The sequence below is a fragment of the Gymnoscopelus braueri genome (genome assembly GCF_963280865.1).
Source record: "Gymnoscopelus braueri genome assembly, chromosome: 12".
Classification (NCBI taxonomy): Eukaryota; Metazoa; Chordata; class Actinopteri; order Myctophiformes; family Myctophidae; genus Gymnoscopelus; species Gymnoscopelus braueri.
Genome location: NC_137614.1, coordinates 12,804,613 through 12,829,208, shown reverse-complemented (window position 1 = coordinate 12,829,208; position 24,596 = coordinate 12,804,613). Strand labels below are relative to the sequence as shown.

Below are 24,596 nucleotides of genomic sequence, written 5' to 3'. Positions count from 1 at the left end.
AAAAGCAACAGAAAACAGAGTAAAATTGATTTTTATAAATCCTATAATACTGAATGAAACCAGCTTTGTTTTGTTGTGATCACGTGATTTCTGGGTGTACTCTTCTTTGGTGATCCTGGGATCATTCACAGGCTGCGGAACAGCGCCCTCTATCGTAAACCACTGAAAACACAAAATCTCGTCATTGGCAGTCAAATGTATGCAATCAGAAACAAGCAACCAGTCATCCCTTTTTCAAGTAGGCCTACTTTTTTTTTTAAAGTGCCAGTTGATCTAAAATTAACCACATAAACCCTATATATTGCCCAGAGCCCCCCAGCGGTCAATACTAGGCCCCCCTTTTTTTCCAGGTTGCTTTGCAGCCTGGTCTAGGAAGAGACTGATCAAATACTCAACACTTTCTCAACACTTTCTCAACACCTTCTCAACACTTTTCATCATTGGCTGTCCTTTACTCCTTTAAGCCAATGGGGAGACTTCCCCGTTTTGCCTGTCCTTTAACCCAATGGGGAGACTTCCCCATACTCAGAACGATAGGCGTCTTCCCATGCTGTGGGATCATAGCCCAGAACAAAAAAAAAAAGTGTGGTCGTCGCCACCAAACAAACTATTTAAAAAAAAAAGTGTGGTCGTCGCCACCAAACAAACTATATAAAAAAAAAAGTGTGGTCGTCGCCACCAAACAAACTATATAAAAAAAAAAAAAGTGTGGTCGTCGCCACCAAACAAACTATTGACTTGACTCCTCATACTCACACAGCGCCGCCTCCAACAACGATATTTGACTATTTGACGTCATGGCTGCCAGTTCCCACCTGATGTCGTGTGGGAGTTCAGACTGCTCCAGACGGTACTGAATAACCGCTAGCTTGCATAACGTCTTCAGACTAGGACTTAAGTCTAGGATGTACATGATACCGGAATCTCCTCCATAGAGGATGATACGATCTCCCACCGTGCAAAAGCGGCCACCAACCATCATTAACGACCACCAACCTTCCTGCTTGGGCTTCACCTCCTTCCAGGAGAAGGTCTCTGGATTGAATTTCCACATATCACTGAAGGTTAGGTTAGCATTGTTAGCGTTGTCATTGTCACCACCACATATGTACAGCTCTCCATTGCAGGTAAAGGCTGAATGATTAATGAGTCCTTCTGGAAGAAGCTGTGCAGAAGGTGGCGTGCTCAGCCAGCAGTCGGTCTCTGTGTCAAACACTCTGATGTTGTTATGCTGGACTACAAACATCTTTGTCCCAATGATGGTGGCAATGTGCCATCCTGAATCAGATGGTGGAGTTCCTCCGGTGTTAATTAAAGACCAGACCATCGTGTTGGTTTCCAGCTTGTACGTGTCATTAGTGTGACCAGTCAGTGGGATGTGTCCTCCATGGATATACATGACCTTCCCCAAGACGCAGGCTGAGTGGCCCTCCCTCCTCTCTGGAACAGTCCCAGAAACCCTTGGTTTGAACCATGTGTGGGTGTCGACATCAAACGCATAAAGAACGTTGTCACAAAGGCAATCGTCCATATCCAACCCTCCCCAGATGTAGACAGTGTCTTCTATCAGCACAGCAGTGTGGTCCTCCCGCATGCAGGGAACTTCAAGGGCACTAGGTGTCACTGGGGGCAACGTCCTCCATCTCAGAGACACTGTGTTGAAGATGAGCACATTTATGCGATCCTCCTCATAACTACCATCCCTAGCGTAACCTCCAAACAAGTACACCTTGTATTGCACTGTCACGGCAGCCTGATGATATCCATACATTGTTGCTCCTCTCACATTCACTGTCCAGTTCAACATTTGACACACCAGCAACACACGGAATAAGAACTATTAGTGCCTTCCTCTGTAAAAATAATGGAGTTTTACATGCGCTGCCATTTATATTGGATGCCAGTCTATGAGGTCACTCATCTATGATTGTGACATCATAGATATGCATATTTGGGCAAAGTTTCAGCCCAAGCCGCCTAGATAGATATTATATACCTTTATTGATGCTATGGGTGGGGAGGGGGATTCAGGCGCCAAAGACAGCACAGCAGTTTAAGTTACAGTTACAGGGCATTACAACTACATTAAGATACAATCATTATCACAATAAAAACCAACCATGTAACATGTAACTTTCCTCTTCTACCCCGGATTTGAACTCGGTTTCCTGCACAAGTGCTGACTTTTTTTTTTTTTTTACCATTGAGCTAATAGAGCCGGCCTGCTTGCTCAGGGGATAAATTGAATCTTGACCATCAGGTGAAAATTCATGTCAGATCCTGTGTCTAGGTGAGACACGATCTAAATGTCTCAATAGAAGAGCAGGGAGACAAAATACAACCACCCCAATTGTATAAGTTATATTGTACTCTACATACCGTACTCTACCATACATATATTTTTTTAAATGTCTATTTTCAAATGGCTGAAATGTATATAGGGCTAAAGTGGTTTAATGTATGTTTTGTAATAATAATCAAAATCTACAAAGTAACTAGTTACTAAAGTTTTCAAATAATAGTGGAGTAAAAGTACAATATTTGCCTCGGAGATGTAGTGGAGTAGAAGTAAAAGTACTGCAAATGTGAAAGTAAAAATACAGTACTACATGTACTTAGTTACTTCACACCACTGGGATGGAAAAAGGTAATTTGTGACACAAAAAAGAAGCGTGGTCGTCGCCACTACACACACACACACAGCACCGCCTCGAACGGCGATATTTTACTCCGCGAGCGAAAGGGTCCATTTGGTTCCATGCGGTGACGCTGGAGAGAGCAACCTGGTATTAATATGACGGCGTCATCATTTCTTGTTTACGCACCAAACCTCTTCGGCGAGAATAGGCCGATCTACGAGCCCACAACACGACACGTTGTGAGCTCGTAGATCTGCTAATTTCTCCCCCCCCAGAATGGGGATACTAGCTAGCCTGGTTCGTGTGGTTAAACAGGAGGGGCGATAGGACCCAGCTGAGGGAAAAAAATGCTGCCTACAGAGAAGCCTGTTAGCAGAGTGAGAGTGTGGATGGGAGCCAGCAATGGACAGGACAGCCAAGGAGAGGCATATCAGATTACACTGCATGCACATGCCTGAAGAGATGGGAGCTGATAGACAACACTACTCAGCGCAGCACGGCGCAGCAGCGTCGTTGTTGGCCCATGCCAGGGCCTATCCTATGCGTCTGCACCCGTACCTATAGCTCAGCCAACTAGCCAGACAATGGAACAATTGTTCTTGTTGACAATGCACTGTGATGCTGTTCGGAAAATGCGGAGACAATCATTTTCGAAAAGATATGGTCCCTGTCACTGTGTATTTCCCCTGAGATACAACTAGACCATATCGACACATGAGCAGCGTTGGAACGAATAAGATATTAGAATCCATAGTTATTTCAGCATATCCGTCAGTTATTACCCTCGCTTCACTCAATTTGTGTCCCACATTCTTTCAAAAACATTTTTCCTACACCCGCCAATTACTTTCAGCTGATGCTATTATTTTATTCAGCTTTCATTTTGCTGAATGCGTTAAATGAATTATAATTCAGTCATCTTTCAGAATGAAGTCCATGTTGCATTTTCAGTGTAGATAATCCTATTTATTGCTTGATGCTAATATCAAAGGGACAGAGAGTTTCTGTACACATGAAAGCACTATTTCTCAAGCATCAATCGTTATGTTTTCCAGGTATGGGAAGATTGTGTCCACCAAGGCCATCCTGGATAAAACCACCAACAAGTGCAAAGGTGAGGAGTTGAGCTTATGTGGCATTTTCTATAATAAAGCAGGCTACTTGATGGATCCACTGCAAACAACATGTCGCTGTCAGGCAGTGTTGATTTCGTCGACTAAAACTATGACGAAAAATGTTCGTCGACTACCTTTTTTTCACTGACGAAAACTAAATAAAAACAAAATAAAAACTAAGCTACGATGACTAAAACTAAGACTAAATATATTGACAATTTCGTCAACAAATAAAAACTAGACTAAAATGTTAGTGAGGGATCTAGTGGAGAAGAGATCCAGTAGAACTAACTAACTAAAGCCGCTTTTCCATCACAGCTTAAGCACGACACTGTCCAGTACAGTCCAGAACCGCACCGCACCGCTTCAAAATGTCTTGCGTTTCCATTGCACAAAAGTCCCCACTCGCAAAATCCCCACCCTCCCCTCCCCTCCCGAAGGAAATCAACGCCCCTTTCTTTAACACACCAACTTAGCCTCAGGCTACAGGGTTAGCCTAAATGCTAGCGTGCTTCCTCAGAGCTAGTTTGGCTCTTAAGTTATTATTTGGCCATGTTCACCCTGACTTTAATCTTCGCTATTGTTGGGAAGACCTGTGTGGTGTCTAAACACGTTGCCATCACTTATATAAAAAACATTATTAGCGTGTATCGTCGCACATTCATTGTTGCCAGGTTTAGCAGAAAGAAATAAGCAATCAGGTCTATGAAAACAATCCCAAAAGAAGCGACTATCTACGGTTATTTGAAAATAGCAGATCTACAAACTCAAAACGCGTAGCGATGCGACGCATTGTGAGTGTGTGCATCTGCTATTTAAAAAATATATATACATATATAATGTTGACAAATACATATTAATTTGGGGGTCCTTGACATGAAAATGTTTAAGAACCACTGGTTTCAACAATATATGGAAACAAGCCCCAAATAATCAACTACATTTTAGAAACAAGCAGTGGTGGAAAAAGTACTTTACTTAAGTAAAAGTATCAATACTGCAATGTAGAAGCATCTACAAGTGAAAGTCTGGAATTACTTGAGTAAAAGTACAAAAACTATTGGTATCAAAATGTACTTAAGGTACCAAAAGTAAGTACTAAAATGTTTGAAAATAGCAGATCTACAATGATGCGATGCGTTGTGAGCTTGTAGATCGGCTATTTTCAAATAGCCTAGGTATAAAATAGGGCTTAAGTGGTTAATGTATGTTTTATAATGTAATCATTTCTGAAATGATAATCATGATCTGAAAAGTAACTAGTAACTAGTAACTAATACGTTTTCAGATAATTGTAGTGGAGTAAAAGTACTACCAATATTTACAAGCAACTTTACAGAAACATAAGCCCAATGTCGCTTATAATAAGTGGACATGGCAACACTGCTACCGTAGTGTTTACATTTTACAGAGACCTGAGTGGACAGACACAGCTGTGAGCCGACCAATCAGTAGCAGTCACAGCTTTAGCCCCGCTTAGCCCAGCTCAGACCTACCCAAGACTGGGTACTTTTTAGGCACCAGTTTAGTACCACTTACACACCACTCTACCCACTTCATTGTAGTGGAAACCGTTGCTGTGGTGGGCGGTGTGGGGTAGGGCTAGGTAAGTCCATGTATATGGAAAGCCGCCTTAAGTCATTTTATGTTTGGTTGCGCTCTGGTGTTGCAGCTCACAACGCTGCGACGCGTTGTGAGCTTGTAGATCGGCTATTTTCAGCATGCAACCAAGTGTAAAATCAGCCATTACGACGCCATCAAGGCACCGCCAACATGGCACCGCCAACATACATTTTAATCTTATGATATTTAGTCGACTAAAACTAGACTAACAGTAAAACATTTCAGGTGACTAAAATGTGACTAAAACTAAAAGGAATTTGATTCAAAAGACTATGACCAAAACTGAATACAAATTTGCTGTCAAAATCAACACTACTGTCAGGGGGAAACCTTGTATGTCCGATACCATTACTTTTCAGTAAGAAATAGCTTGTGTTCCAACGGATACAATTGTAGTTATTACTTAGTCGCAAGCTCTTGTTGATACTTTACATTGGTTATATGTTCCTAAAAACCAACAGAAAGAGCTAACCACTTTCACGTGACAAAAAAAGTTAATAGCCAAAATAGCAGATCTACAAGCTCACAATGTGTCCAAAAGTGTTACTTATCCGGAAATGGGAAAACAAAAAAAACTGTGTTCCAATAGATCCAATGTAGTTATTATTTAGTCTCTTGCTAATACTTTTCATCGGTTAAATATTTGTAAAAAAAACAGACAGAATAAACTACTTTCACTTTCAATCCTTAAAAACAAATAGCGAAAATAGCAGATCGACAAGCTTCGCCACACTGTCGTGCGACAAAGTATGCCATTAATATAGGTTGAAATATGGAGATAGCTTACAAGGTTTCTGCCCGACAGCAACGATGTTATGTTAACCCACTCAATCCGGGAACGCACCTGTGTCATTTTAGATTTGAGCTGTAACCATTATTTTATACATTGGATATTCAAAAATAGCAGATCTACAAGCTCGTAGCACGGCACCGAGTGCAGCTCTATGAGCTTGTAGATCTGCCATTTGTGCAAATCTTTGAATAATATATATAGTTTTGGAAACAATATTTTTTACTCAAACTCTTTGCTTCTGGGGGTCCCTCAAACTAAATATTTTGAGATGGGGTCGGCGGTCAAAAACATATAATTTGGGGGGTCCTTGACATGATAAAGTTTTGTTCCAGGGACCACCAGAAGCAAAGATTTGAGTGAAAAAAATTGCTTTAAAAATATATATTTTTTCAAAGATTTACACAAATACATATACACATACATTTAAAAAAAATAGCAGATCTGCAAGCTCTAGGAGCTTGTATATCTGCTATTTTTGAATATCCAAAGTATAAATTAATACTAGCTAAAAATCTAAAATGACACAGGTGCGTTCCCAGGATTGAATGGGTTAATCCCACAGTGCCTGTATGCTTTAGATGTGCAATAAACCCTGTAATCCCACAGGTCTTGCATTGTGACGTGTGTGTATAGGTAGCGTTTGGTAATCCACCTGTCTCTCGTTGGAGAAGACAATGACATGCTTGTGCCCAAAGAATCCCCATAGTGTGCATTTCCCATTGTTGAAGAAGGTATTCAAGTCTGCTTGCTGTCTGTCTTGGTCCCCGCAGGCTATGGCTTTGTTGACTTTGACAGTCCGGCCTCAGCTCAGAAGGCTGTGACAGCGCTGAAGGCGGGTGGCGTGCAGGCTCAGATGGCCAAGGTAAGAGCGCTGCTCCGTTTTTCTCCACGATAAGGCGGTGGACTGGTTTTTCAATTCTTTGAAAGGGATAGTTCGCTTTTTTTCTGTTCATTAACACACCCCATGGAGACTTGAAATCTTGGATTTTCTTTTTTTTGTCGCATTCCTAAGTCAATAATTTGATGACCAGCGGACACGGTAGGCAGCGGTTCCGGTAGGAGACCGCTGCCGGTCATCAAATTATTGGCTTGGGAATGCGATAAAAACAAAAGAATATTCATGAATTCAAGTTTTTTTTAATGTTTTGTGCCAGAAGAGAAGATTTTTGTAAAAAAGAAATCAAAATTATTAAAAATTATTAAAAAACATTTTCGGGATTTTTTTTTAAATTCCCCAAAATAGCACATGTACAAGCTTGCGTAGATCTGCTATTTTTGAATAGCCAACGCAGAAATGGATGAAGTGGTTAAAATGATTGTGATGTTATTTATTACTTTTGCTGGGGACCCCCTGGAACCCCTACAAGGACCCCTGGGGGTCCCCGGACCCCACTTTGAGAACCACTGCTCTTCAGAACCTTGGGCAGAACTAAATCTGTTGCACATGTGGGCAAAATTCACATTGCAGAGTCTGAACTTGGTTATTCTTTGGCGCTTAAAGGAAAGATGTTTCAACTACGATTTTGCCAACAAGGAGTTAGGCCAACCTGGATGTTACCGCCGCCATGGGTTCACTCTGCACATTTCCAATGGAATCTTTGCATTGGATTTGGGATAAATTAAGAAAATAAGTTCTGGAGCAACAAGATAATCACCACAAATGAATACGCTTTTTATGATTTCTGAACCACACGTGCAATTAATAAAAATGTAGGACCGCACAAAACAGCTTCAACATTCACAGTTGATTTTTTCCCCCTTCTTCTTCTATCAATTACTCACCCCATGAAGGCTTCAATTCATGAATAATGTTTTGTTTTTGTTGCATTCCTTCACGGTGAATGAAGAATTCAAAAACTAAAATTGAGATTCTTTTCACTTCAATCAATACAAGTATTTTCTTTACTTGATTAAGCTAAAAACAAAATTGGGGTCCAAGACTTACAACAGCAAACGCAGGCATGCTCATCGTGTCTTGGGAGCACTGAGGATACGACTGGTTACTGGACACCTTGGATCATACTGTGGGAGTTTATAAACAGATCTTTGATGTCGTTTTTGCCGTTCCATCTTCAATTCATCAAGTATTTTCTTCTTTTTTTTGATTCTTCATTCACTGTAAAAGAACATGAGAAAGCAAAAACTCTCCATGAATTCAAGGCTGTACAGGGTGAGTAAATGATAGAAAAAAAGTTATTTGGGGGTGATGTATTCCTCCAAACAAAGGTGCAGCAAGGAGGCAAAGGAGGCACACCACCTACGTAGACACACTGTGGCGCGACTGCGGAGCTAACAACACTAGACACAAGACCCCGGTGATAGACAGGAGGGCTGTGTAGAGCAGCGATTCAGGAGTCCCGAGTTGGTGTTGGCTAGTTCACATAGTCTCGCATCGCATTGCATTCCTTTAACGGGTGTACTTATGATAACCACAGACCTTATTTTCAGCAGAAAACGCAAACCCTATGGGGGGAAAATACATTGGAAACCTGGCGAGGGGGAAGCCATTTGCGAACTCACTTCCAATGCTTTAGGAATTCAAAACGTGGCACCCCTTATTAGACATGCATGGATCGTGCTTTATGTTCTCCGACCTGATCTTCTCCTGTGTTTCCCATACGCTCTCGTGATCCTTATTCTCCAGCTCCCCTGCTGTGTTTCTCCCCATGGGCTGCAGAGCTCCTAAGAGCTGAGAGGTTGTTGTTATGTTATTACACGAACAGTATAGCTCATGAGTGTAGGTAGGCCAATTAATCCTCACACACATGGGTGTATGCTTCACCAGGGTATTTTGGGGGTATGAATACACTGTCCTATATGCAAGCACAAACAAGTGCATGTTGTGGATGCACATAGTGTAGCATGTGTGTTTCATGTGGCACACGGGCAGGTGTGTGTGTGTGTGTGTGTGTGTGTGTGCGTTTGTGCGTGCGTTTGTGCGTGCGTGTGTGTGTGTGTGTGTGTGTGTGTGTGTGTGTGTGTGTGTGTGTGTGTGTGTGTGTGTGTGTGTGTGTGTGTGTGTGTGTGTGTGTGTGTGTGTTGCAGTCAGTGTAGTGACGGTGTTAGGAGAGCGTGTCCCAGGTCCTGCTCCCTGAGCGCTCTGCACAAAGACCCTGTCTGTTCTCCCTGGTGGCGTCTGACTCAGTGTCTGAGCAGCTCCCCAGTCAGCAGGGCCCTGTGCCCAGCCAGCCGCCCTGTCAACACACACACACACACACACACACACACACACACACACACACACACACACACACACACACACACACACACACACACACACACGCTCATAGCACACTTGGCACCCATGCATGCACCGACTCTACCAACCTTACCTCAACCGGATCGCTATCACACACACACACACACACACACACACACACACACACACACACACACACACACACACACACACACACACACACACGCACGCCCGAGCACGCTCACACACGCACACACACACACACACACACACACACACACACACACACACACACACACACACACACACACATGTATTATTGTACACACTCGTGCACCCCTGACACCCCCCAGGAAAGCTGATCTCTCGCTAAGCTGTGACGCTGACATTCACACAGTCTCACTCACAAAGTAACTTTGCCCGTTTCACTCTGGTTTCCTACAACCCGGCTTGTGCTTGCGTCAGATCCCTCTCTGAATCACTCTGAATCATCAGCACAGGTCCTGTGGGTTGGCTCCCCATCGCTGCTTCTCACTGCTGAGGAGGAGGAGGAGGAGGAGGAGGGATAGGAGAGGGGGGGGTGAGAGGAATCACCTTCACCACAGGTCGCGGCAATTACACATGCATTATTCATGACATGTAAATTAATTCCAAATGCGTTTACAGGTTTTTAATCACATCTGCACACTGAAGTAATGAATATGCAAAATGGTTCGGGGGGGTATAGATTGGTTATCCTTTGCGAGCTATCATCGCTTTCGGTCAAATTCTTTTTTCGAGGAGGTGGTGAGGTTTAATAAAACATAATACAAAAAGATAAAATGCCACTACAGCTGTCCAAAGGAGTTTCTTTGTGGGTTGTGAATTTCTGATCCAAGATTTGATGCATAATTTCGTTGATATATGCAAGCAGATTACAGCCGGTCCCTGCACCTGAATTCAAGGTCAGGATTAACACATTCATATGACTATAATGCGTGTGAGTGACACATTATACACAATGCATGGGGAAGTAGAGCCATAATGGCCCTCCTGTGGGACCATGATAGCATGAGGCTATAGATCTAATCATCACCAAAAGGCCTTCGTCCAAAATGTGATTCTCCAGTGAGACTATGTCATTATTTTACATAATCCATGGCAGGATGTAATATGATTATATAATATATGCTGTTCATAATTATATTATTTAATGGACTGTATCAGTCTCTGAATACATAGAATATAGTCCGATATCACATCACCCGACACATGTCCCCTCTGTCCTATTAAAAGCAGTTAGCCGGAGACTGTCTTCTATCTATACAATTTGTAAGCATTGGACAGGTAGGGTGAGAGAGACCGAGGCGGATGAAGGAGAGATGAAGAGAGAAGAGCAGGAATAGAGGAGAAGAGAAAAAGAAAGAAATAGGAGGGGGGGGGGGGGTTAGAGGTTCAACTGAAGTCCAGCCAGACCACTATCGACTCCATCTCGTTCCCCTCAGACTTCTTCCAGGCTTCTCAGCTTTTCTCTTTCTCCCGGGCCAATATGAAATCCGCCTTCGACTTACAACCCCTCTGCCCTCTGTTCCAAGACTGTTTTTCTGCCTGTCTGACGACCTCCACCCTCCCACCCTCCCTCCCTCCCTAATATGATAAATCTTTAACGCTTCCTGTCAAGTTCTCATATGAACGTCCTCATGCTATTGATGGCAGCTTTTCGAAGGCTCCGGGTGATCCGGCTTCAAAGGACTGCGGCACCGGCTCATTCTTAAGCCTAATTCAGACATGACGTGTAATAAACGTATATCTTCGACTGAAAGGTGCGACGTGACACTCATTATAATATCAATCAGCCTTTAAAACTGTCCACCCCCCTCCTCTACCTTACAGCAACAGGAGCAGGACCCCACCAACCTGTACATCTCCAACCTGCCGGTGTCCATGGACGAGCAGGAGCTGGAGAACATGCTGAAGCCCTTCAGCCAGGTCATCTCTACTCGCATCCTCCGAGACGCCAACGGAACCAGCCGAGGAGTCGGTTTCGCCAGGTAAGCATCGGGAGCAGCGATTCCTCCCCCCCCTATACCCCAGTCTATTGTTCATGATGATGACCCCTGAATCTGCTGGTTTTCAATCCATCCAGGATGTTTTAATTCACCTGGGGGTCTTTGTAATTGTAATTGTTTTAACCATTCAATCCGGTAACGCATCTGTGTCATTTTAGATTTTTTTTTAAAGATATAACCATTATTTTATACTTTGGCTATTCAAAAATAGCAGATATACAGCTTGCAGATCTGCCAATTTTTTTTTATCGTGAAAATTTGTGCAAATCTTTTAATATATATATATTTTGGAAACAACATTTTTAACTAAAATCTTTGCTTCTGGGGGGTCTTTGGAACAAAATATTTTTAGATGGGGTCGGCGGCCAAATACATCTAATTTTGGGTATGATGGTTTTACCCATCAAAATGTGTTGTTCCAGGGACTCCCCCCACCCCCCCAGAAGCAGAGATTTGAGTTAAAAATGTTGTTTCAAAAAATATATATGTATTCTAAGATTTGCACAAATTACACAATCACATTTATTTCTTTTTTATTGCCGATCTACAAGCTCGTAGCACGGCATGAGCAATGAGCTTGTATATCTGCAATTTTTGAATAGCCCAAAGTATAAAATAATGGTTATAGCTATTAAAAACTCTAAAATGACACAGTATGCTTTCCCCGATTGAATGGGTTAACTCACCTGGGGTCTTTGTAATTGTAGCTGTTTAATCGGGGACTAGTTAGACCTGGTATTATAGAAACCCAGCAGTACCAGGAGCCCCCAATTGAGAGATTGGAACCACTGATTTACTGTGTGCAGTTCAGGGTTGGTATACAGTGGGGCTACAGGCGGTCAGTTCTGGTACATCCTAATCTGTTTAGGCTTTTTTTCTTTTTTTTTTGTAACTTGCGCAATGCAATAAATGAGGCCAAGATCCAAAAAGATCCAAATTACGTTAGCTTAGGCAAAATGACAAACTTTGTTTTCCAGTTACATAATGGTAATAACTGAGCCCTCTGGTGGCCAATAAAGGGTAGGAAATAGACAAAAACTCCATGCCTTGCACTATATGAGACACCTGCTGTTTTTGTACTCACTGGGATGTGCTTTTAGTGATGAGTTGAAATAACCCTCCCCTGCAGGATGGAGTCAACAGAGAAATGTGAGGCCATCATTCAACACTTCAATGGCAAATATATCAAGACTCCCCCAGGAGTACCAGGTGAGATACTCTTATCTGTACTGTAGGCCTGTATCTATTTTTGACACCTTTTACATTTATGTCCCTAAGATGACCTTCTGTTTGTGTGAAGCACATTTAACGCCATTACATATTCATGATATCCAGTGGTGGAAAAAGTACTATTATTTTTTTTACTTAAGGAAAGGTATCAATACTGCAATGTAGAAATACTCTGTTACAAGTAAAAGTTCGGAATTCAAAATTGGCTTGAGTAAAAGTACAAAAGTATTGGCATCAACATGTACTTAAAGGTAGGGTAAGTGATTTTCTTTGGTGTTAAATAGCTCTATAATCTGATAGTACTCATTGCTATAGAGTGTTTGTTCAGTAAAATTAGTCTCCTTGTCTCTCCACCTCTTTATTAAACAGAAAATGCATTTTCGTTTCAGTTTCAGTTTCATTTCCAATTGTATCCAATCAGGATAGAGAACTCAATCAGGATATAGATTAAACAAGTGAAATTGGAAGTGATGACACTAAGAAATGAGCAGGCAAATTTGGAACTGGAACACTATAAAAATGAAGCTTAAAAATTGGTACTTTCTCCTGATTGGCTGAGATTTTGACACCTACCAGAAAATGTATTTTCTGTTTATTAAGGAGAGACATGGAGACTCCTGTTACTGAACAAACACTCTATAGCAATGATTACTATCAGACTATAGCGCTTTAACCTTTTAACAAAATACTTTTTGTTTTAACCAAAAAATATCACTTACCCTACCTTTAAAGTACCAAATGTAGAAAGTACTCATTATGCAGAATGTTCCATTTCACAAGTTTTCAAATGTATAAAAAACGTTTGAAAATAGCCGATCTACAAGCTCACAATGCGTCGCAGCGCATTGTGAGCTTGTAGATCGGCTGTTTTCAAAAGGCCGAAATGTATATTGGGCTGAGTTGAGTAAATGTACTTAGTTACTTTACACCACTGGAGATACTCTATCTATACTATCATTTTTTTACACCATTTACATTAATGTCACTAAGATGACCTTCTGTTTGTGTGAAGCACATTTGGCACCATTACATATTCATGATATCTAATGTAATCCTACATCACACACATCATCGCCCGATATATGGATGAAACTCATCATCAATCACACCTCTGTGATCCTCTAGTCCCGGCAGAGCCCTTGTTGTGTAAGTTTGCCGACGGGGGTCAGAAGAAGCGTCAGAGCCAAGGGAAATACCTGCAGAACGGCCGTCCCTGGACGAGAGACGGAGAAACGGTGAGTTGAACTCTTACTGAACTCGTAATTCAATTCCATGCCACATTGTGTAATGGCTGATTTGTACTTGGTTTACGTATTAGTGTCTGCGGCACATTGTGAGCTTGTAGATTTCCGGTGCGCAACACACTGGCGTGCAGCTACATTTTACCCAATAAATCCGGGAACGCGCATCTCTGTCATTTTAGTTTTCTTTGGCTATTCAAAAATAGCAGATCTACAAGCTCATAGTGCGGCACAGAGTGCCGAGTGCAAATCTTTGAATATATATTTTGTTTTACATTTGTAAAATATTTTGTTCCAGGGACCACCCCCAGAAGCAAAGATTGTTACAAATGTTCTCTTTAAAAAATATATATTCGATACGATTTTTCAAAAATAGCAGATCTACAAGCTCGTAGCGCGGCACTCGGTGCCGCACAACGAGCTTGTAGATCTGCTATTGCCACTGTTCTAAATCCTAAGAGTTTTTTGAAAAACGTATGTTTTATATATATATATATATATATATATATATATATATATATATATATATATATATATATATATATATATATAAATAAAACATAATGCCATCACGGTTCTGCTTTGGATATAATGACATCACTGTAATGATTGGAATTAATGTAGTTATGTGTTGGCTGAACAGAAGATGAAGGTTCTTATGCAATACTACTGATAATATATTTAACTTTTAATGTAATGTTGTATGTACATCCTAACTTATGCAACCTAACTCTTATGCAACCTCCAGGCAAAGTGAGAGCTCATCACAGAACATGTGCTTGTTAATGAATGGCTTTGGCTTATTTTCCAGGGAGGAATGACACTAACATATGACCCCACCACAGCCTTACAGAATGGGTGAGTGCTACTACTTCTTGGTACAGCTGATTTCTATGATCCAGACATAGAGCTCCGAAGTCTTGACGTAATTTACTCATCCTACCTGGGTCGGGTTTTTTCCCGTCATTCTGAATTCTCATTGACGTGTTTAATATCGCTTCATATAAGCTACATATTATGTTAATAAACAAATGAGCGCGGCGGTTTGACTCATATGGGTATTTATAAAGCATCAACTGACGGTGAGAAAACGCTAACGTTACCGCCGCCGAATTAATTAAAGTTTTGCCAGAAACAGGCTGTATCAAATATGAGTGACTGACTATCGTACAGAGCCACCTCCTTGACAATGGCGCGGGCGCCGGGACAATTTGTTTATTTTTGGACCACAATTCTCAAATGAGACGATTCTAAGATGACCCAATGTTATTCTCCATAGAGAAATGACCTCCGTGACCCAAGGGTGATGAACGAGTGACGTCAGGACTTCAGTACTCTAGATTACCCTGTGCCTGTGGTGACGGTGAAACATGCTCTGATCACTAATAACTTGTTTCTCTACCATAGGTTCTACTCCTCTCCCTACAGCCTTGCCCCCAACCGGATGATAGCCCAGACTTCCCTGTCCCCGTACATGCATTCTCCGGTATCAACCTACCAGGTACTGAAACCTCTTTACTGTTAGACCTCCTTGTAGGGCATCGCCGCTAGATTGCTATCTGTGCAAGGATCATTACATACATAATGCAGGGTTCCCACGGTCATGAAATTCCTGGAAATATTTTGAAATTAGAAAAACTTCCAGGCCTGGAAAAGGTTTGGAATGAATCAAAAGTTTTGGAAAATCTTTGGCTATCGTCTCTGTCGAGTGGAAACCTCATATGTCCAAAACTGTTACTTTCAGGATTCAAATTCTAAAATAGCAGAAATGCTTTTGATGCTTTTGTGTGACACTGTATGATTTACGAAAAAACACAAAAAGTTAAAATACAGAGTAATAAGAGGTTTCTGCCCGACAGCAATGAAATACGTTGTTTTTGTCTAACATTACGTGAAAGATGGGTAAAATGTGGTCAAATGCAGTGCTACTTGATACGTTGTTAGCTTGTAGATCTGTTTTTTTTGTCACGTGACACCTTCGCTCGAGTCTGTCTTGAGGCATTGATGGCACACTGGTTTAAGAGTCTCATTATTGCACTGTATGATTTCTATAGTCCTGGAAATGGGGAAAAATACTTTTTGTTTTGAAAATGCATTGTTATAAAATGTGTGGGAACCCTGATATTGCTATGTCACAATGATGACACATGTCTTCCTTTCCCTTTGGAATTATTGCAGGTCCACAACCCATCCTGGATGCACCACCAGTCGTACCTCATGCAGCCCACAGTGAGTACCTTGGAAGGCCTGTTCTCTAAGAAAATGCACGCACATCCCAATAGAATTGCAACAGGTGCTGGATACAACAATACACTACCTAGACTAACTAGAAGTTTGTGCTTTCAAACTCTGGAGAGACCTGAACTACTGAACTCATCTGGTGTAGTTCTAAGTATAGGATTTTCTTATCTAACAGGTTGCTATTAGTTGTTCTTTGAGTGCTTAAGTATATTAAGTGCTTTAAGCAGTAGGCTGTTGTTAGTTTGTATTAGTTGTGTTTGTATTCGTGTTTGTGTTTGAAGCGGTAGGCTTAAAGCAGCTGAGCGGTTAAGCAGGCTAGCCCAATCAAGTGCCTTGCTAAGTATGCACACTGTTTAGAATGCTCACAAAGTGAGTTTAATAAGCAGAACGTTTCGACCTGAAATTGTCTTTGTCAGGTTTCAAGTCGAAACGTAGTATTGTTTATTATAGCTTTTAACTCTGGGATCATTCTAAACAGTAGGCAGATCTAATATATTTTATCTTGAAGGCCTCCCTTCATATTCTCCTTTTTGGAGACCATCATCTCATCATCATTTGGAGCTCATCATCATTGTCAGGAATTAGAACAGAGGCAGGCTGTCTTAGTATTAGTCTTGGGATCCTTTACGATTTTAACGATTCCCGTTCCTTAACGATTCTCTTTAACAATTCCTATATATTTAGAAATATATATATATATTTAATTTTGGCCTTCATTACAAATTCAATCATACAGTATTACATACTGCATATAGTAGTGGTTCTGAGGTACAGGGACCTTCTGGGTTCCTTGAGGGGGTTCTAAATGGACCCTTACAGGTCCATTTGTACACTCTCAGAGTTATGGTGATGCTTGAAATTAAAAAGTTTGTGAAGCATTTGTGAGAATGTCCGACTATGCGGTTGTAAGTAGTACAGAGGCATGGTATAGAGTTCAACCAGACGGTCTATTTTTTTCACCAAACCAACAAATATAACGCAAAACCTTTGTTACAGCATTGGCATGGCGGTGTCTTGCTTTCCACCCCTCTCTTCTCTGAGAACTGGCAGCCTTTTATACCAGCTGCAGCTAATGAGCCTGGACTGCTCCATTCCAAGGGGTGTATTATAAATCTAAAACATTATAGATACATGAATACCTATACAGTTAATCCACATACAAATATATTACAAACTCTTAAGAACTACAACAATGATTCTTTATCACACTATACTACAACATAAATATCAATAGCAAAAGCACAGTACAACCCCCCATTGACCTCTTGACTATGGTCCAGCCCAATCTACTGAAACACACCAGGTACTGTTAAGCATTAAATCAAACTCAACAATAAAACCTCACAACATACATATTGCACTTTATATTGCAAATTAGTGAAAGTGCCAATGTGCTGTGCAAATATCAGTCAATAAATAAGGGTTATAGCAAACATAAGTAACAGAGGACCTCTCTCTGTTACAGAAGCGCTGGTATTGTAATTGTATTGCAGACGTGAAGTCCACATATCAGCTCTGACAGTGCAATCCGGAAACGGAATCGAATTCCGGTTCCTCAATGTTGGATCCAGTTCCTCCGGTTCCCGACCTTACACTTATTATTATCAGTCCCTGTATCAGTGTGGTTGATGAGTGCTATCTCTCTGTTCTTCTCACAGGGAGCTGTCCTAACGCCAGGAATGGAACACACCATGTCCATCCAGCCCACCTCTATGATGGGGCCGCTGGCCCAGCAGCTTAGCCACCTCTCCATGGGCAGCAGTGGCACAGTTAGTCCCATAGTACAGTATACAGTAGGCCTGGGCGATGTAACTTCAAATAAATATCACCATTATTTCAACTATTTCAACTTAACTAGGGATGGGTTGATATGAAAATGTCATGTCCCGATTATTGTGACCAAAATAATTGCGATTTACGATATTATCGCGATAATCAAAATATGCTTAAAACTCTTAAAATGCCACTTTGTACATCTGCTATTTTTGGCAAAGAGATTTAGAGAGTGAAAAAAAGACTGTATCAAGTACATTCTTTACAGGTGCGTTTTACGAATTCTAGAGGGTTTTTAAGTGGTACCGGATATGCAGCTCGGTAAAGGTGAATTGATCCCAGTGTATGACTTGAGGACAATTTCACAATAAATTTAAATCTCTGCGATACGATTATTGTGAGCTTTTTTTAATCACGATAAACGATTATCATCCCATCCCTATTTTTTAACCTTTGCCTCCATTACAATTAATGAATGATTCAGTTTTTTTGGCATCAAGCCTTGATCATAAAGCCCTCAAGAACTCAAATACTCTTTAGTCTTTAGACAACGGGGGAGTGACGAATTAACGATACGAAAATGCAAAATACTGTCACTTGATTGCTGCGTAATATATTCGCTTTCTGTCTTAATGTACTCATGACACAACAGTTTGAGAAGACATATCTTTGGGGAGAATTTGTTGCACAAAAAGAGCACCTGCGCCCCCCGGTATGTAAAAGTAAGCCTTGCGAATGCCCTATGTGACCCATAGGGCATTTTGGGTGGTCCTTGACACGAAAAAAGTTTGAGAACCACTGTTATAATAGCAAGATACGGTTTTCAGAAAACTGTTAGGATTTAGAAGACATTTGTAGTTGCGTTCCCGGACTGAATGGGTTAACCCATTAAGACCTGAAGCCGATTCTACAAATGTCTTCTAAATCCTAACAGTTTTCTGAAAAACGTATGTTTCTATATCAGTGGTGCTCAAACTTTTTCATGTCAAGGACCACCCAAAATGATATGTATTTGGTCGCCGTCCCCCATCTCAAAATATTTTGTTCCAGGGACCCCCAGAAGCAAAGATTTGAGTTAAAAATGTTCCTTGAAAAGAACACATATATTCAGATTTGCACACATTTTCACGATTTTTCTAAAATAGCAGATCTACAAGCTCGTAGCGCGGCACTCGGTGCCGCGCTACGAGCTTGTATATCTGCTATTTTTGAATAGCCAAAGTGTAAAATAATGCTTTTTTAAAAAATGACACAGATGCGTTCCAGGTCTTGAATGGATTAAGTGGATAAATTGTCCAAGAGAGCTGTCCTATAGCTTTAGGGTTGACATTCAACAGCGGCGTTGCTGATATAGTGGCTGTGACGTGTTGTTGTTGATCATGTTGTTCTTTTTTGTTTCCCACTAGTATATGCCTGCAAATGCATCTATGCAGGGGACCTACATTCCCCAGTATACCCAAGTGCCTGCCACCAACGTCTCAGTTGAGGTACAGAGGAGCACAACAGTATGTTCTGCCTTTTGGAATTGGATCATCATGGTGTAATGGGAATGCGTGAAACTATTGTTCAAGCAAATTAATCTCAGCTGCCTCTCTCTCTCTCTCTCTCTCTCTCTCTTGCAGGAAAGTGCCGTCCAACAACCAGTTGCCATAGAGACACCTACAGAACACACAACCTACTCCTACCAGCATAACAAGTGAAGAGTGGCGGAGGTGGGCTTCACTAATGTGTTGTGTGTGTGTGTGTGTGTGTGTGTGTGTGTAGTGTGTGTGTGTGTGTGTGTGTGTGTGTGTGTGTGTGTGTGTGTGTGTGTGTGTGTGTGTGTGTGTGTGTGTGTGTGTGTAGTGTGTGTGTGTGTGTAGTGTGTGTGTGTGTGTGTGTGTGTGTGTGTGTGTGTGTGTGTGTGTGTGTGTGTGTGTGTGTGTGTGTGTGTGTGTGTGTGTGTGTGTGTGTGTGTGTGTGTGTGTGTGAGAGAGTGTGTGTGTGTGTGTGTGTGTATGTGTTTGTGTGTATACTTGTATTACTGTACTTGTGAAGGCCACATTTTCCCACAAGTATAGCCACAAGTATAGTAGAATTTGAGAAATAGACATTGTGAGAAGAATTTTCCTGGTCATCATCACAAGAGAAATTGTCGTTTCATGGTTAAAACTGCTATTTTTCAGCAATCTTTCGGCTATTTTCAATGCCGTCCTAAACTTTTTATGTCCTCATAAGTATAGGAATACAAACGCGCGTGTGTGTGTGCGTGTGTTTGTGTGTTAGTGCGTGGGTGTGTGTGTGTTTATCTGTTGCCTGTTTGTGTGCATGCAAACATCCATGCGACTAATCCGGAGAAACATCTGTTTTCTTGCAATGATGCTACAGTATTTATTGAGAAAAGATGAGGGACCACACAATAGTTGCTCTCATTGCTAAATCTGGCGTCGTCGTCCCTGTCTTTAGATGTTCTGGAGCTGGAGTAACTCTCATCGGGGTTCCTGTTTGCTGACCAACCTGCACAGTTGACTCTGGACTCTTTCAGCACCAGACAAATATAGGGAGGAATGGACTGTTACTGTTACACAGAGGACTAAATTGATATTTTCTACAAACTCATACAAAAACTCTTTTACTCCACACATGCAAAGGCTAGAGGATGGCGAGCGAAACAGGAAATAGAAGAACAGAAGATGGCGCGTCTATTTTGATAACGTTCAAGAGACAGAAGAAACCCGGTCACACAGATACACATTACATGTCGTTCTTTTTTTTCTTTTTTTTTGTGTGCACATATTTCAATTTCTTTTTTAATACTACTCTGGTGAGCCAGAAGGAAACAGAATATCACAACACCACGTGTCAATTCTTTTTTTTTTTTTTTTTTTTTTTTTTTACCTTTTGTAAGATATGCTAAGAGTTTATTTCTCTCTTTTTGTCTGATACTTTGAGCTTTGAACCTGCCTTTTTGTACATAATTCTTTTTGTTTCGTTGTGTGTTTAGCTTTGTGTCTCCTTGTTTTATTGATTAGTGCAAATATTTGAAAAAGAGAAGGCTTACAAAACAAACCATCCAACAAACAAAAATCTAAGGTCTTCTATTTTGGAGAGATCTGGTGCTAACTTGGATTTGTTTCTTTAAAAGTGGCAGCAAGTTTGATAGTATATTATACCATATTAGAAGCCGTTCTGCTTCCTTTTGGCACTTGAATCTATAGATATATTAGTTCCAACAATCTTGACAAAGCTTCAGACAATCAAAGGATTAGAATAATATGATTATTTAGATAGAGATGGTGGTCAATATGACAGATTTCGGAGAGCTGACTGCTTTCAAAGAGATAAATAGATTAACTGTGTTCCACAGAATATTTTAATATAGAGCAAAGCATATTCACTTTGAGCTGCTCCACTTGATTAAATCCAAAGTTGCTCAATAGAGATCGCATCTCACACAGAGCTGCCTGTACATAGGACTTTTGAGTTTCTGTAGACTTTTGTTTTTGGGTAACAGTTTTGTTCGTTTGTTTTTTATCTGTGTGTAATAATGTCACAGTTATTTTTAATAACATTTTATCAAAACGTGTGCACATAGCAATGAGTTTGTCGTTGTGTATTTCCACGTTAAAAGGGTTTTACACAATTTGATTTTATAGAAGTGAAAGCAGAGTCTCACACAAAGGATTATTTTCTAAAACGAGATGTTATTATTAGGATATGGTATCCTTATTACACAGACATGAAAAACAACTGTTACAGTGTGATGCTATCCTGGTATTTCCTCAGAAGACACACTCTTGAGATGTTTTAATATGGCCAGTATGGAGATGTCTTCTTGACATTGGCCGTTAAATGTGTCTGCTTCTACACCTGCATTGCTGCTTCCCCCCCCCCTCGTGTTTGACTGTTGTTTATTTTATTTACTTTTTTTTATTTAAAAAAGTTTTCTTGAGATTTTTTTATTCGTTTTTAATACTTTTTAAGATTGATGCTATTTTTCGAAGAGGCTTTGATTTTATTTTTGGTAGTGTGTTGTGTGTGCTTTAAATAGTGAAACGTAGATAAGTGTTTTCAACGATGCATTTTCTCTTTGAAATAGTGATTTGTTTGTGTGTTTGCATAATTCTCTTGCTCTGGTTTCAATGTCGACAGCATCAAAAGGCTTTAATGTGTTAAAGATATTTCAGTTCAGTCTGTGTCACCAGTGTTGGCACTTTTAAGCGTATAACTCCCGGTAATGGTTGAATTATCTGTGCTAGATTCATAAGCTTGTTACAGATATGTGCCCCAAGCAGTTGGGAACAATTTATACATTTATGGTCAAAACCTTAACTTACCTCATCATACCAGAGCAATGTAGGCTTAGTCAGTGTGCAAGGATCACAGGCAATAACTGCAGTAGTACTCATGGCTGCTCACGGCTGGTACTGTGTCCATACCTTTACTCTTCCGTCCAATATTCAGAATCATGCCCAAGGTCTGATGGTCTATGCAATTAATTTATTATTCTTAATAATGCAATACTACAGAAATGTAAGAGACACCTCACGTTATGACAATGGATCACCTCACAAAATTACTACAGACACTTTCATGTTCGAAGGACTCTAGTCTCCTGATACTTGCATCTTCAGCACGTCAGTTGCCAGTGAAATAGCTGAATTAAAAGGGAATCTGTTTTGTTTATCATAAAGTGTGGTTCATAAGACGATTGTACTAACTAAATCTGCTCAAATCGAGAAATTATGGCAGGAGTACTTGATATATGCTAAATGGTGTACTGCCCATCTCCCTATCCATCCAACTGCAATTGTCCTGTTTTTGTTTTCTGTATCACCAAAGAAGTCATCCTAGTGGATAATAGTATGGGTCCACAGTAACAAAAGACCTCATTATTCTAGGCCACTGATCTAAGATAGATCGTGGCAGATCTGAGACAGTCGTAATAGATTTAGTTTCCCTTCCATCAAATAACAATTTTTACGTTTTAGTCCAAAAAAACATTTCTCTCTGTTCTACTCCTGTTTGTTAAAACATTTTCATTCAGAGACTTAAAACTGGTTGAGTGCTTTTAGTTTGTATTCTGAAACCAACTGTTAATCCTATTAGGACATAAGAAGTCAAACTTCACAGAAATGCCTTAGATATCACTGATGAGAGTAATAAGTATAATAGTACTGTTCAGAAATGGTTGGTTGGTTCTGACTGGAACAGAGCTTTTCATCATGCACTGCTAATGTTAATGTTGAATACTTTTATTTCTGTATGAAAATACTCTGAACATAGATTTACAAAGCAACCGGATTTAAAAAGAAACAACTATTATTTTGTCTGTGTTCCATTGTCATTCCGGATTGTTTTTCTCCAAAAAGAAATTGAAGTTAACAAATCTGTCACAGATTTCCTTGAACGGTTTATTGAAAGGTTAATTTTGATTAACTTTCTTGCTGCTAATTTTGGGATTGCAACGTTTCTACAAAACAACCTGGAAGCTCATTCAATAAATCAACTTATACATGGGGTCAGTTTTAAAATCTTGTTTGGATAAAGTCCTTGTGCGGTGGGTCTCCCATCTGGTGTGGTCATGAGCATCAAGCAGACTACTCTATTGTCTCAATCATGTTAGTCCTTCTGTCTTCTGTCCCCTTCCTCAAGAACTACAGCTGTTGAAAACTTGTTTGGTTTGATTTTGAACTCGATAATTTTTTTAATTAAAGGTTTTTTTTCCACAGTTGTCTGTGCAGCTTTTTTTTATTTATTTATCCAATGGAATATTAACAAGAGCATTTAAAGGGGAATTTTGGACTAAAGTTTTCTTACCTTTTCTATGACGTTATATCTTAGGATGAATGGTACAGTAGAAAAATTTCATAACTCCACCCCTGAGCCGCCACAGCTTAAAAGGTGCGCGGATAGGCCTTAGGTTAGATCACATATTTTAATAGCTTTTTTTTTTTTTTTTTTTTTTTTAGATCTGACGTTCATAGTGACAGAACACTGTCCCAAAAAAAAAAAAAACAAGTCTCGCTAGACGAGATTGAAATCTCGAGATTTCAATCTCGTCTAGCGAGACTTCTGTTTTTTTTTTTTTTTTTTTTTTTTGGTTGCATAGTGTTCAGTCACTATGAACGTCAGATCTCACCACATTTTTTTTTTTTAAAAGCTATTAAAATATGTGATCTAACCTAAGGCCTATCCGCGCACCTTTTAAGCTATGGCGGCTCAGGGGTGAAGTTATGACATTTTTCTACTGTACCATTCATCCTAAGATATCATAACATCATAGAAAAGGTAAGAAAACTTTAGTCCAAAATTTAAAGTTTTCTTACCTTTTCTATGACGTTATGATATCTTAGGATGAATGATACAGTAGAAAACTTTCATAACTCCACCCCCATATTTTAATAGCTTTTTTTGTAATTTTTTTTGGTGAGATCTGACGTTCATAGTGACTGAACACTATGCAACCCAAAAAAAAAAAAAAAAAAAAAAACTGAAGTCTCGCTAGACGAGATTGAAATCTCGAGATTGAAATCTCGTCTAGTGAGACTTCTGTTTTTTTTTGGGACAGTGTTCAGTCACTATGAACGTCAGATCTCACCAAAAAAAATTACAAAAAAAGCTATTAAAATATGTGATCTAACCTAAGGCCTATCCGCGCACCTTTTAAGCTGTGGCGGCTCAGGGGTGGAGTTATGAAAATGTTCTACTGTAC

General features: G+C 40.3%; 1 protein-coding gene across 4 annotated transcripts in view; it reads left to right on the top strand.

Moving 5' to 3' along the window:
* The window catches only part of rbms2b (RNA binding motif, single stranded interacting protein 2b), a 34,527-nt gene extending 10,915 nt beyond the window's left edge, over window positions 1–23,612 (top strand). For 3 of the 4 annotated variants that reach the window (XM_080443629.1, XM_080443631.1, XM_080443632.1), the window contains 12 exons: window positions 3,695–3,753; window positions 6,941–7,032; window positions 11,242–11,399; window positions 12,547–12,626; window positions 13,773–13,882; window positions 14,700–14,746; window positions 15,296–15,389; window positions 16,067–16,117; window positions 17,788–17,898; window positions 19,309–19,407; window positions 19,525–19,614; window positions 20,348–23,612. In XM_080443629.1, coding sequence (XP_080299755.1) covers window positions 3,695–3,753; window positions 6,941–7,032; window positions 11,242–11,399; window positions 12,547–12,626; window positions 13,773–13,882; window positions 14,700–14,746; window positions 15,296–15,389; window positions 16,067–16,117; window positions 17,788–17,898; window positions 19,309–19,407; window positions 19,525–19,602 — 979 coding nt within the window. In that variant the 3' untranslated portion in view covers window positions 19,603–19,614; window positions 20,348–23,612. The remainder of the gene's footprint in view (window positions 1–3,694; window positions 3,754–6,940; window positions 7,033–11,241; window positions 11,400–12,546; window positions 12,627–13,772; window positions 13,883–14,699; window positions 14,747–15,295; window positions 15,390–16,066; window positions 16,118–17,787; window positions 17,899–19,308; window positions 19,408–19,524; window positions 19,615–20,347) is intronic. The other variant, XM_080443630.1, reaches the window with a different exon arrangement.
* The last annotated feature ends 984 nt before the right edge of the window (window positions 23,613–24,596 follow it).